This window comes from Phalacrocorax aristotelis, chromosome Z (assembly GCF_949628215.1).
Source record: "Phalacrocorax aristotelis chromosome Z, bGulAri2.1, whole genome shotgun sequence".
In the NCBI taxonomy this organism is placed as follows: Eukaryota; Metazoa; Chordata; class Aves; order Suliformes; family Phalacrocoracidae; genus Phalacrocorax; species Phalacrocorax aristotelis.
Genome location: NC_134311.1, coordinates 72,817,559 through 72,832,396, shown reverse-complemented (window position 1 = coordinate 72,832,396; position 14,838 = coordinate 72,817,559). Strand labels below are relative to the sequence as shown.

Genomic DNA, 14,838 nt, shown 5'->3' with positions numbered 1-14,838 from the left:
ACTTTATAGGCATTGATGGGGCTGTTCCTAAGAGGTGCATAATTGTTTCACAGGACCTGTTCAGGGTTGGAGGGATATGGAGGCAAACTGTACTTTTCTGGGAAACATGTAACCCTTTTCATACAGCAAGGGAGGCTCTTGGATCTGATACTCAACTTCCCACACTGCCTTCAGTGCCAGCTAAGGTTACTGCTGTTGCAGTCTCTGATGGAGACCATTTTGCTCGGCTGAAAATGCTTTTTGTTAGAGGCTATGAAAACTGGAACAAGATGGGGGTAGGAGTGACTGAGTGATAGTTCTAGTGGATAATGCTGAATGTCCAAGAATGGGAACAAAGGGAACTTAGTGGGTAGGGTTTTTTTTCTGGGAAAGCGCTTGGAATTGGTTCCTGGAGTTGTCCCCCATGCCACCACACTTGTAGTGCAGGTACTTCCTCCACATGTTTCTTGAAACTCCTTGCAGCATGACAGGGTGCATAACCTGATGCGTTTTGGTTTTTTTTGAGCTGTTGTGTTCCATTATTGCCCCTTGTATGGCTAGATACTTTTAAAACTGAAAACATAGGTATAGCAGAAGGCTTTTCTTCCAGCATGTAGCTGCTCCTGTACAGAAACACAGCTGAGAACCGCAGAGTGAAATAGCTAGAAGAAAGCAGTTGACTCCTGTCCGTCACCTTGCAGTGTTCTCCCATGTCAGTCAATGCTGTGATCTCCCCCAAAATCTGCCAGGACCTAGAGAGCTCTTAAGTGCATGTCATTGCATGCTTGCTCCACAGTGGCATCTGGAGAACCCTGGGGTTTTTTTCAGGAAATCAATTCCATGCAGAAATATAATTGGAACCAGGTAAAATTATAGCTATTTAGGCTACAAAGGGGGGCAATAAATTGTGTTTGACTTCCAATAAATTTGTACTAGAATTTTCATCCAGAGATCTAACAGAGCAGCATGGTTCATTACATTTATTTATAATTTAAATAATATTTGATGATGCTTAGCTTTTTATGTAGTATTTATTAGGCAGAGAATGCCTTAAGGTTATACTTCTTATTTTACTATATCCAGGTTTTCTAAAGCAAACCCTGACAAGTGGCAATTACTGTGAATGTACCGATCACATATCGATGGCTTTTAAGTTAGTTTGCAAACAGCTGTATAATTTTTGGTAGTATCTGAACAAGAAATTCAACGTCAATTCTGTTAATGATCTGATTTTGGGGAAATTTTACTCTGCATATGACATGGAGACATAAGGAAGATAGAGACCTATAGTTGTCAGACAAATCTTAAAGCTGCTAAGAAACAAATCTCTTAAATACTTGACAGCGTCTAGTCTGCAATTGTTGCAAAGTACCAAAACATCATCAATTTTTTCAGTGGCCGTACCTTTTAACTACCAATAAAATCTGGTTGTTTTGTTCAGTACCTGATGCCAGATGAGCCTTTAACTCCTTCAGTTCTTTAAGGGGTCTTGCTGGAACCTAAATGGTATGTGTGTGGATGCAAGCAAATCACCAAATGTGGTGTTTCTTTGCTTTTCTCTTGTGCTAGGCTAAAGAAAGCATTACATCAGAAATAATACTTATCAAAAAGTGTAATGCTTCAGGACTTCCTGAAAGAGTGAAGCTAGCTTTCCAGTTTTTATGTGCCTCATTGGTGTGGCTGCAACAGGTTGCAAGATTGGAGAAACTGCATAGTTAATGATACCTGCTCTTGGGCTTGCCGAATGGAGTGCAAACATAACTACTTCCAGTTGATACTGTCAAACAATGCTCATGCTCTGCGGAAGTCGTTTTCCAGCAGCAGAATGTTCTCCAGTCTTGGTACCTATGGAGGATACTACTCTAATATTTGTGTAAGGTTGTTCAAAGGGTGTGTTTCTGCAGTGCAAATCTTAAATATCCTTGCTTTCTCCGTGCATAGACACAATTTATTTAAAAAGAGTGGTCTACCTGTGTCAGTATGTAACTTGGTGCATAAATCAGGTACAAACACTGCTCCCTGTTCTAGGAGGCTTTCAGAACTCTACTTGGTTTATGTACTAAATGTTATTACCCGCAAGCTGAAGAGGGCAAGAAGCAAGCTGTTTTGTTCCATTATTTGAATCAAAGGAAGGTAAAACTTGTAGGTAGAGCACTATTTAAATTATCTTACTTGGTAAGTGTGTGTGTGTGGTTTTCAAAGGCTGATCACTGGTAACCTGACTAGGACTAATGCATCTGTAGGCTAGGGTGAATACCAGCAAGGCTGTTAGCCTATAGTTGAGCATTTGTTAATTCATAATCGCATCTACTTTATCACCACTAGAGGCTCCTCCAAGTCACACTTTGGGTACGTTTCTGTGTCAGGAAGCAGCTCATGCTTTAAGTAGCATCCAGATGTCTGATTCTGTCAGAGTAACACCTCTTCACAAACAATGAATTAATTTTTAAAATCAAAATAATCAGTTATCTTCTTGATGGTATAGTTAAATCTGAATCATCAATTTGAAATAGGTGCTGGTCATTAAAGGTTGGACTAGACGATCCCAGAGGTCCCTTCCAACCTGTGATTCTGTGATGTGGACGAGAAGCTTGTAGTGTTGCTTGCTAGTAACTGGAAAAAAACAAGCATGAAAATAGTTATAATAATGAGTGTGGTATTTTATCCCAGCATAGATAAGGCTATAATTAGCAACACTTCCATGTATGTCTGGGGTGAGTTTCCCATAACAGGGCTGTTCTTATGCTTGTATTCTCAAAACACTGTCAACTTTGGCTGCAAACTGATTATTACTGCACTGTAAGATGCCTATACCCTATCAAATTACAAAAGGTACAGTATGTCTGAAATACAGGTTCCTATCAAACAGCCTAACAACATTAAGGCGAAGCTTTCAAGAATTAAGGATTGATTAAGAATTAAGACAGGAACAAACATCATCATGGGATTGTGGCTAGCATACAAATAAGGATTCATTTTCTGTTCTTTGCCATTCCTGGGTTCTGGTAGCTTCATCTTATTCCATATACAAGCAAGCAAGTCCTGTGCTCAGGTCTTAAGTTTTTGCAGATGTGTGGGTATCATTTTAGTCCGAATGAACTAAGAGAGAATGCAGCTCCCAAACTGACCATGTGGATGCCACAATTTTTGAGCATGGTAGCATGCTGCAGCACTGGACTGGAGTTATTGGAGACATAGTGTGCATTTTTGTAGATTAAGCGTCAGTGATCTCTGTAGTCACAGATACTTATATGTGATGTTCCTATTATTTAGAAAGTGGGAGAGCTTTTAGATGAGTCTTTGCAGGAAAGCAACATGACTTGTTTCTGTGGAGGCTTCAAAATAACAAAGTGCTGTGGCATACACATGAGGACCTACTGGAAGGTTATTTTTTACTATCTGTTTCTCCAGCATTCAGCTGGTGTTCTTAAACTTCAACACCTCAAAAAGGAAGGGCGAAGCTGAAAAATAGGTTATTCAAAATTCACCAGAGGGTGGATACCGAAACGGTCTAAGTACAAAGTGATGTCTCACTGTAGAAAACTTGTTCTGTCTTGAAGTTCTATACTTTTTTTCTTGAGATATCACCTGTTCCTACAAATCTCTGTAGCTATAGATGCAGCATGTCTTGCAAGAGTTCCTACTGTCAGTCTGCTACGACAGTTTATCCTGTTGCTCAACTTAGACTGCTCTGGGTTTTTTTCCACTGTTGTGTTTGGAGGCTTTTCATCCACATTCCAGTTCTCGCTAAAAGCAGACTGCTGATCTATCATAGATCTTGTCATCTCTTCCCTGGTATGCCACTAATGGGTGGTTGCTTAACTTTAGAAGAAACTTGTGTGACAGATAAGTCAGATATGCCACTTCAAGAGTAATACCTATGACATGCTTAAATATAGGAAGAAAAATGAAGTGAGTTTTAATTTCCCCCCAGTTCGTTCTTCACACTGGTAGGCAATACTGCATATTGCTAGAGCTATTGAAGGGTTCCTTTTAGTTGCACAGTTGTACACGTTTCCTCTGACTTTCCTACAAGATCCAGCTTTCTCTGTCCAAATTAGATCCCTTGCCTGTATTCTTATCTTACCTTGGTCTCATGAAATTTCTATCTTGACCTTGAAATCCTCTTGACCTGCGGTAGCCTGAAGTGGCTCTTCCTAACTACTGCTTTTATCCTGTAGGTCTTCAAACTTAATGTAAATGGCTACGATTAATTAGATACAAGCTTCAATTTCAAGGATTTTCATTCATGTACTGAGCTTGGCTTGATTGCACTCATTCTGCTTTTATCAGAAATATAAAGGGTACCTTAAGTATCTGTGCTGCACTGCAGATGAATCAGCCTGCTTTGCACCCTTTTGCTGGCTCTTTCAGGAGTTATTTCAGCAAACTGAACATTCTGGTTTTATCTAGATGTCATATTGACATGCTGTGTAGTCATTGACATGGCAACTAGTTGGAACATAGGTAGAAATATCAATGCCAGCTTTCACTTCAGTGTTGTACTTTCTCTTGCATATCTATCTGGCCTGAAAGATGTCATTTTAAGTACCTGTTTATTAATGATGATCAGAAACGACTATTTTGTAGGTGGTTCTAGTCTAGCCATGTGTAATTAGCATTTTAAATGGAGCATGGTCGTACAGCAGGGAGATGACTTCCTGGTGATCTGCGGGAGATGAGGACTGTATGTGAAGGGACATGTTCTTCAGTAGCTGTTCCTTAGGGTCACGTTGGGAGTGTAAAGTCTATATGGCACCTAACGCAAGGCAACTTGAGATGCGGTTCAAACAACAGTAGTACTTCGGAGCCACTGAAGGCCAAAGCAGTTGAATATACTGTCCTTGTGGCTACAGCAGCAGTGTTGTCTGATCTACTTTTTTTTTTTTTTTTAAGCAGATGTTTAGTCTAAGAGTTAGTCGTCTTCCTGGTGTAATACAGCTGTTAAATGTGTTGGCAGGAGCTGGTACTGTGGCAAATTTGGGCTCTGCACTCACTGCCCAGCCCAGGCAAGAGTAGTTTGTAGTGTGAGAGGTAGCAGCTTAGTACTCAGCAGGCCTCAGTGTTTCCATTTTTGACTTAAGGTGGGTGTCTCTGTTTTGAAGTCATTAAGTGATTTAAACATATCATTTGACGGGGCTCCCTTTCCTTAGTAGGCCAAAGCTCAAATCGAGACTTTAGCACTTCAATAATATTGCAGAATCTGGTGGGGGACACACACACGTTGTCTTATTTTGAAAAACTAAATCTGAGATCTGAGTTAGAATTCGTCTTTCTTTAATTTTGATCTCTTGCAGTGCAGTTTACTGGCAACCAAGTCACTGCTGTTCGTGAGTAAAGCTACACTGATTGTAATGCTGTGAGCTCCAAATCATCTAAAGCATGAGACGGGTGAAAAGAGGTAGAGAGTGACAGAATGCTAAATGTCTCTTGAATTTGGCTCCTCGCTAGCAAAAAAAACACCCAAAACCTGTTATCGTAGAAACAATAACCTTAGGAGCAAGGATAGGTTCTTATTAGAACCCATAGAACTTATTCTAGCTTAAATTTTAAACTTGATTGGTTTGAAGCAGCCTGTGGTAATGGAGCTGATGATCATTATGCAATAATGTGAAAATATGCTTTTGTGCCTCAAATGTAGGCTTCTCACTAGCGAATATCTTCCAACAGAGTGCTGGTTCCAGCAGTGAACTGGTCGGTGAGGCAGCTTGCATAGGTGTATCAGACCTCACTGGCTCACACAGGATTATAGACACTTGCACACTGGGACTATGCATAATACACTGTGTCAGTATAGGATTATAAATCTAGGCTAATACAATGCTGATTGTGTCTCCACACTAGGAGATGGTGCCGCTGTACTTAGCAGTTTGGTTGCAAGCGGTACAGCCCAGCAGACTTGCTTATAACTGCTGAGTAAGTGCTACCCGTGTCTGCCTAGATTTACTGCCTGTGACCAGCTCCAAACAACAGGGCTCACAATCACCGATGCAGTGGCTGAAAAGTAAGTAGCAGGGCTGCATAGGTGCTTAGTTGGCTTCTGTGCGGCAGTCAGCGTAGGTGAGATTTCGACTGCACTTCCTAGGTGCCGCCGTTCAGTTTCTAGAAACCTATATTCCTTGCTTAAATAAAGGCTGTTATGCCAGCTTCAGAAGTCTTGTCAGAAGAACTGCTGCCTGCCGTGCTGAGAAAGGTGGAGTTGTGTAACACTGCAGCACAGTGCTATGGTTTACACTTAAAATGCTATAAATATTCCTTTCCCCTTGCTGCTTATGAAAGAGGTGACTGCATCAAGACCTGCCCAGTGTTTTTAGCAGAACATGTGAGTGGCTGTCCCTTGAGGAGAGCTTTCCTCTTGCATCCTGCCTGGCTTGTACATGAAGAGAATCAAGGCAGTTAGTCATTCACTGACTCATGAATGGTGCTTGTTTAAAGAAGTGTCTAAAAATAGTTAAAACAGGCTGAGGCAAAGGGTGTTTGTATACTGAGCTAGCTTGGACATTTTTTTACTCAGCAGCTGCAAACAGTATGGGTTGCTTCACCGAACAGCGAAGCAATCTGCTGTGTTTTGGTGAGTATGCAAATGGGGGAATGAATAGGTGAGTTCACGGAAACTCTCTCAAGCTTGATGCAAAATGCTATGAAGGTGGGATACGCTTTAGTTGTGTTCATTTGAATTTGAGCAAACTATAAAAATGACCAGGATGAGTTTGAAGTATATCATATCATACACTCACATGCTCTACCATTCCATAGACATGCCTGTATGTAAATCTGCTTCAAACATGTAAATTGCTTACCCAGGAAATGAAAATTTGAAACATGAGACTGAATAGGATGCTGAAGGTGTCATAGGCTAATGGAGTTCTTAATAAAAGGGACAATCTTCTGGTCCCTGAAGCCTAGCAAGTGGAGGCAGGTGCCCAGAGTGTCAACCCCCATACACATGTAACTGGAGGACTTCCACACAGGCTACCAGAGATGCCAGTAATGTAGCATGATATTTTGAATAAGCAGCTTCAAATATTCCCAGTAAACCTGTTATTTTTGCAAATAGAAAGACTTGGAAATTGCTTCTTCTGAAGTGGTCGCAAACTGTTTCTAGAATAACTGCACTAGCATTGAGCTTTACCGCTTCAGGTACCAGCATCCTCAGCTATACCTGGAGGAGGACTACTTCAAGTGCCAGCTTCTCCTCTAAAGCAGAGACATAAGAGGAGATGTATGATTTGGAATAAACTCTAAGTGTAGTATCTCCAAGTATCTTTGGCTCCTTCAGCAAATATTGGACACTATAGGCAGATAAGTTTCACACGTTTGGAATGATTCGTCCTATTTTGCCCAAATGGGGAAGTCAGTGTGTTTGTACAGATATAAATAAGAACTGAGTCATCTCTGTTTCTGCCCGGAAAATAGTCACACAGACTAGCCTCTCTGCATAACACATACCCAGTGAGCCTGATTTCAAGCCATACAACTCATGTAGAGTCTGTGAGCAACCAGAAGCCATCAGATCCAAGAGCTCAGTCTCAACACGAGGCATTCTGTGATGAAGCCTCCTCACATCTGGCCTGTCACAATCTCTAATATATTCAATCTTTATTTTTTTCTCTTAAAATCTGGCCTGATCCTGGAGTGAGGGTTGAGTCGGGGCAGAATCTAGTAATACTTCAGCATGGGAATTCCCAGGAAAATACAGAAACCTCAGTATGATGTTAGCTTTCTTGAATGGGAATCTGAAATTGCTTTACTGCTTGGCTCCTGTGGAACTGGTGGGCTTACCATATGAAAGAGAACAAAGTAGTTCTGTTTGGTGTTAGGCCTTACACAGCTGCTGGTAGTTGCCTTTTCTGTGATGAGATGGCAGACAAATGCAAAAACTGAGTGAAAATGGACAGGTTATAGAAGAAACACTTGGATGGCTCAGGATGCCACCGTTTCCAATTCAGTATCTCTTGCTGGATGCTACACCTCCTGCAGCTGTTGCAGTGATGTTTTCTGTAGCATCCTGTAAAGTCAAACTGATGGTAAAAGTAATGGAAGTGAACCTGGCTGCTGTTGGCCTTATGTAGGTGAGTGGTCCTGTAATCTCCTCCTTCATGTGAGCTCTGGGGGCTTTGCCCTGCAGTTTTGGATCAAAAACAACCTACCCAGAAGCCAATCCTTTTGTTTCTTTTGAGTAATAATGCTAGAGGGAAAGGTTTGGTTTCCAGGCACTGCTTGTTCTAATGTCATTTTTTCAGAGCAGTTTTATTTCTTCAGATCCCTTGAGAGATGGCCCAGGCAATAGGAAAGTGAATGTACAGGATAGCAGAAGCTTGGATGCAAACCAGCTTAACAGGGCAGTAGTGAATCCCCCCTCTTCATTCAGCCTAACCCTGGTTTCATGTCTGTTTTCAGTCCTGATTTCAAATCCAAGGAGCAAAGGTGTAATTTGTAACTTTGACCATTGTATTGCAGGCTTTCTGCTTCGGTCCAGGTTGGGTGACGTAGCAGCAGTCCCAGCTTTATGAGCCTAGCTATATGGACAGAAATATTTAATAACAATTTACTATTAAAAGAAGTTTTGGTAAAAGGAAACCTAGTTTATATCAGAGGAGTCTTCCATTGGAAATGACAGCTTTTAGTGATGCCCTAGATACCTAAATTAGGAAGTGTGTACAAGATATCATTTGGTGTGAAACAAGAATGGGCGCCTGCCTGTCAAACCAGTCTCTGATTTTTCTAAGTTAACCTCACTTCTTGACTTATCTTTGGCCTAATGGCTTGTGGCTGTATTTTCTTGCTTAGAATCTTCATGTCCTTTTTATGAGATCTAGTTCACTCTTCACATTCAGGTCTTTGCAATTAAAATTCCTTATGAAACAGCGTAGGTAAAACAGAATATAAGGGGTTTGCTGCTGTTAGTGTTCATATGGCCATCGCAGCAGCAAGGGATTGTTCAGGACTCGCATGAACTAATTTACCTGGTCACTCATCTTCTAACTTGGATCAGAGATGTGGCCCTAGTTCTCTCAAAGCAGAACGAATCTCAATAAGCATTGATATGTTGATGCTGGGAAATGAGGCCAGAACTGGGGCTAAATCACCAGGCTGGTGCCCAGCTCTGCTGCAAAAAATTACTTGTGTTCTAAGTCATAGTATCTGGAGCTGAAACAGCAATGATGGTCCTGCATTCATTTTTACCTTGTCAAATAGCTGACAGTGCAGTGTGCTTTAGCTTGAATGCTGTCTTACAATTCTGAAGCTGGATGGTATCAAGGTGCTTTAAACCTCATTGGTGTGAGAAACAGGCTGCTAGTACTTACTGCTGACCTCTACTGAATGTGTTTTCCAGCACGTAGTATTTAATTCTGCATATACTAATCCAGGCTTAATGTGGAAGAGGAGAATCCATTAGATGGATTGTATAAACGCTTGATGTGCTAGAAGCAGTAAAGGACTTCTGGGATTAGATAGTAACACTTAAGCCCCAGTAGTGGTCTGCAGTTCCTGTTCTTGTTGGCTTTCCTGTATGTTAAATGTACGGTGTTGTTAGCAGCACGATGGCAGGAGCCATTCATTAGGTGTGCAGCTACGAAAAATGATGATGTGCACAGCGAAGAGCCTGGTTATGCCTCTTTCTAAGAAAAATGAGGAGGCCTTGTGCTGTCTGCAAGAGCTGTAACTGTTACTGGGTCGGGGTGGGTGATCTGTAGGAGACCTTGGTGGTACCTGCACACTGAGTCAGTAGCAGCTTGTCTGTGGTCTGTCTGTAGCAGATAAACTATTTTATGCTTTTTTTTGTAATTAAAAACTTGACCACTTCCTTTGTATCTGATCTTAAATCATAGAGTTTGCAGAGGATGCTTAGTTTCACTGATGCTGTTTTCATAGGGCTTGCATTAAGCTTGTGATGTTTTAAAATAGAAAGTACCTTTAACTGGCACTTCCAGAAACACCGAGCAGCTGCAGTTTGGCCACCATAAAAGCTGCCAGTGTTCCTGATTTCCCCAAATCAGGTCAGCTGTGATGCTGGTGGCTTTCTAGGAAATGTGTGCTCTTCCCCCATTGCCTTTCTGCAGTGGGCAGATAGGATGAATTCACCATTCCTACCCTTGCTGCCTAAAAATCAGGGATCTAGGTTTTGTTGGATTGAGAGGAGTAGAAGAAGTCAGTGTCAGACTATAGAAGTACCGTATTCAGCTAGGCTGGAATAAATACTGAATTTCTAGACAGCTGAAGCTAGGAAGGAGTTCTGCTTGTGGTAGTGCTCCTCATTGAGAGGGAGATGATATTAATATGTAAGCATTGAGTCAAGTATATGGCAAGACCTCCAAAAACAAAGTTACTGTAGTAGTTATTCATAGCAACTGAGTCAGGACTTAATTCAGCAGTTGGTAGAAACATTAGGTTTGTATTTTGATAGCATGGTATTTAGTAAGACTTTATTTTTCTGGCTTACATATATTTCACTATGGCTTTACCTTATCCAAACAGAAGAAAAATAACAAACGTGAAGTGCAGTCACTAATGAGGATGCCAGGGAGCAAGGCAGTAAACTAGGAAACAAATAGACCATACTAGTAGCAATATTCTTAAAATGTGTCGTGGTGTAACTTAGTGATTGAAGTTCTTGTGCAATAGCTGTAAATTACTATAAAGGGCTGGATCTTCTGCCAGGCCGGTCTATTCAGTGTAACATCAGAGGAGTTTATACTTTTTTTAGGGACTATAAGTATGACTAGTTGTAAACTGGGGAAGGGGGGGAATGGGTTGTCTCCACCTTCCTGGCTGTGAGTACATTCAGTGGTGTCCAAGAGCCATGGTGAGCAGGCGCTAAAATCAGGACACTGAAATATGATTGTTTCAGTTCAGTTCAAGCTCAGCTAAGCAAGTCAGACATATGGTGAATGCAGTAATGGTTGGGTGCTTGTAGGTGGGGGACTGAGCTGCATCTTTAGTCCACATAAATTTAGTTTGGCTGTAATCGAGCTAACAACAAGCTGCCCTAACACTCTGCCACTCTCTAGCACCTAACAGTGCTTGGTTGAACTTACTAGGAATATGCTAAGATAACTGATTTGCCTTACATCAGTGAAATGGTAGGGGTGAAGCCTTTCTGAGCTACTGCTTCATTTAGAAAAGTTTATTGCCTAATTTGGTCTTTTTGTCTCTTAACATGTTTAGAATTGGCTTTTCTTGAAAACACTGACCTGTAATCATGGCTGTTGCTGCATCTTTGAAAGCAGTCTTGCAGTTTGTCTTTGGAAATTCTTGGCTTGCTTAATCCACTCAGAAACTTGAATAGCATTCAGTGAGAGCAGAGTGGGTTTACATAATTTCCTGTGATTTCTTTCACAGAAGAGATGCAGAGTAATTCTCTGGGACCTCTGTTTAATGCCCTGGAAGAGCATTTGGTTTCACTTCCAAATTCTGAATGATCTCAGCATAGAGACCTGAAAGTGATGCTTTTGTTTTTGTTTGGAAAAAACCCCTGCCTCTAATGTGGGTTTTCCTAGTTCGGTGGCTTTTGGCTCTGAAATCGGTCTGTAGAGAGGCTTTGCTTGCTGTATGCTCCAGTACAGCACCTCCATGTGCTAAACACTAACAGGTTAGTTAGAAATGGCTTATCAACAAGTAATGTGGCTCTGATTTCTGTAAACATGGGACTGACTACAGGCAAGCTTGGGTCTCAGCTGCTCCCATGTGAGAAGAAAAAGTTTCTGTAATTTCTTTCCAGTTGCATTTCCTGACACTAGAGCTCAAGAAGCATCCTTCATGTGGCAAAACACCAGCTTTAATTCCCTAAGGATTGTTATTGCAGGCAGGTAGCCTTTTTCTATCAAAAGAGTTGTGGCTGCAAAAAAGGATTTAGAAGCCTGAAACAGGCTTCCAGGATCCTGCAGCTTCTGCATCAGAGACCATAACTGGTGCTCCAGGCTCAGCATTTGAAGTGGTCTTCCTGAGACTAAACTCTCAGGGTTAGACAACTTGAGAGCAGAGGGCTTTTACTGAGCGGAATGAGACCTGCTTCCTCAGCTCCTTGACCATGAATGTGGGATATAAACACGGTAGTGCTGGTACACTACTGGCATTATGTTTTTTTGATTGCCTAGAAACTATACCTGTGTAGAATACACAGGTTCTGCCAAGAAATCTTGTAGCTAGCTCAGCCCTGAGTTTTGTTGTCTCTTGCATTTTTAATCTCAGTCCTTGGGCTGTTTTGTGTCTTAGATCTTGTGAAACTGCACGTAAGCACAGGAATGGGCTTTCTTGGGAAAACCCCAGTGGTCCGGGGGAGTCTGCAGCTATGCGATGCAAGCACTTGAGCTGAAGTGAATCTGCTCTGCCCTGGGTAGACCTCTGCTCTGCTCCCAGTGCAGGGTGGCATGATGTAGAGCCACGCGTGTCCTTGCTGCAGTAGCCGCTCTCTTCTGTGACACTGTGGTAACAAGAGGCATTTGCTTGCTCTTCTTGGAGCAGTGCTGTTCGTGTAACTGACCTTAAACCGTGGGTTAAGATTGTTGAAGAGGATCATAAATCTTCTGGTTGTGTGTGTGCCATGGCAAATGACTGTGGGATAAGGACTCGGTGCTGCTGTAATATCCCCACGTACAGTCAGTAACATGAGTGGGCAAGTGCAGAACATAAAGCCACATGAGATGCTGATTTTGTTTCACAAAGGTGAACAGAAAACCTTCTTTTCTTGGCTACCTGGCACTCTGGCCCCGTAAAATTTGGGTTGCAAGGCAAATCTATAAGTAAAACTGTAGCTAGTTACTTAATCACTCAGTAATCCAGTTTGTTTGGTTGCCTGCTTCTGTTTCTGGGAATAAAACTTCACATAGTCTGTCCTGTTGAATGAGGTCAGCACCCCGTGTCCAAGTGTCATGGTCAGATGCTTAAGTGGAAGGGGGGGTGACCTGGGATTCTGCTGTCGCCATGTGCACCTTGCTTTTGGCATCTCTTCTTGCATTATCAGTCTCATATGAGCCCAGCGCTGGTGCAGGGGCCAGGAGATGACCCTCTGAGATCCCATGCTAGACTGGTGGTGGGACTTTCTCAGTGGGTCGGGCAACGTCAAGGGAAGGGCTTGTGCTCCACAGTGCAGCAAGCAATGTGCAAGTCACACTGTTAGAGGGGAGTGTTTTGGTATTTAACCAGTCCAGATTCAGCCATCTTTCCTACCGGCTGGCCTTTCTGACTGCTGTGAATGGCAGGACAGTGCAGAGAAGTTAATAGCCAGTGCTGGGATCTCTGCAGTCTTCCCACAACTGACTCAGCTCTGAGAGCCTTGCCCCACAGCTGGCTGCTGATTTCCGAGGCACTGGAAGGAAATGTTTGCTGTCATTGCCCATTAATATTTGGTTCATCAAGTTGCACTGATGTATTAAACAGACACAGATGGTGTTCAGACTTAGGAAATGCTTGTGGTAGCAAGAAATGTAGTGTTAGTAACACAGGTAGATGGACCAGCTTATATCTTGCACAGAGGGGCAAAAAACCTTCAGATTTCAGTAGGGCAAGTATCTAACAACTTTTTTTTTCTGCACAGAAAGAGTAATTTAAAATATTTGTACTGGCAAATGTAAACCAGATCTCTTCAAATTAGCAGGCATTTTTAGTGTGCTTCTGAACCCAGAAAGACAGCAGCAGTATCTTGAGTTCTGGCTTTTTAAATCTATTTTACCCTGTTTAACAACAGTTGTTGGATAGTGCTTCTAAAATTTGGATGCAGTAGATGCCTTTTGGTTTTCTGAGCATTACCATCCCAGGTCAGTCCTGGTGTTTAGATTTCTCTTGTTCTGTTAGTGTTTTGCTCTGAAGAAATTGTGTAGTGTTATACTGTGGTGCAACATGGGAACTGGTATGTAAAATGAACAATTTAATGGCTTTAATTGCAATAGTTTTTTTCCAGTTTTTCACTGGAATGGTGGCTTGTTGATCTTTTTTTTTTGTTCTGTTTCATAACTAAAATATTTTGCTTTCTTCCAGGCTCACATTAAATTTCCTATTGACTATCCATATTCACCACCTACCTTCAGATTCCTGACCAAAATGTGGCACCCCAACATTTATGAGGTAAGGTGTTTTTCAAATAATAATTTTCTCAGGCATGTGAGAAGGCTTTTTACTTCCTTAAACTTCTGGAAGTACTGAAGGTAGTGAATGTCTCTAGCCATAACTAAAGTGGTTAGCCCTTGATGTTAAATACCAGCTTTATGGTTGAACAGTTAAATCTAAACATTGGCTCCATCCCTGCCTACAAGAACAGCATTTCCTACATCCTCCTCCCTGCAAGTGCAACAGGCAGCTCCAGCTGAAGTGCCATGCCATGAGTGTTGGCAATTTTAGGGTATTCCTGGATCAAGGCTAGTGGGGGGTGTGTCTCTTGCCCTACTGTGATACTTGAGCAACTAGTCATTGTTTGTACACAGTTCAAGTACACTTTAATTTAATTTGAGTATATCCTACGAAACTGTGTGCTGAGACAAGAAATAATGGCAAACAGTCTTCTGCAGCAGTCAGCCTACAAATGAAGGGATTTGGACTTGGGGTGCTCTGCAGAAAGAACCAGAGCTGGGCTGGAGTCCAGCTTCAGGAGTTGTCACCCTGGGACAGAGTGAACAGATAACTCCAGACTTGATGTCTGTTAGCCAGTTTGAAGTAGCCTTTAGTTCAGTGTGTGTATGGGTCACATTCAGAGGGTAGTGCTCTGGGCTGTCAGGTCCATAACTGGGTCATAGTACAACTACATAACAAGTCCAGAAGGGGAATGGTTTTATATAGAAGCAATCTGTTCAAAATTACTAAATTTCATAGAGCTGTATTTGAAAGCTGAAGGCCTGTTTTGGCTCAAAACTTGACTTCTAGTGG

At 41.9% G+C, this 14,838-nt stretch overlaps 1 protein-coding gene across 1 annotated transcript in view; it reads left to right on the top strand.

Annotated features, from left to right (window-relative positions):
- Nucleotides 1-14,838, top strand: part of LOC142050652 (ubiquitin-conjugating enzyme E2 R2) — a 60,032-nt gene that overhangs the window by 31,965 nt on the left and 13,229 nt on the right. Inside the window, exon 2 of the mRNA XM_075079587.1 lies at nt 13,957-14,043. Coding sequence (XP_074935688.1) covers nt 13,957-14,043 — 87 coding nt within the window. The remainder of the gene's footprint in view (nt 1-13,956; nt 14,044-14,838) is intronic.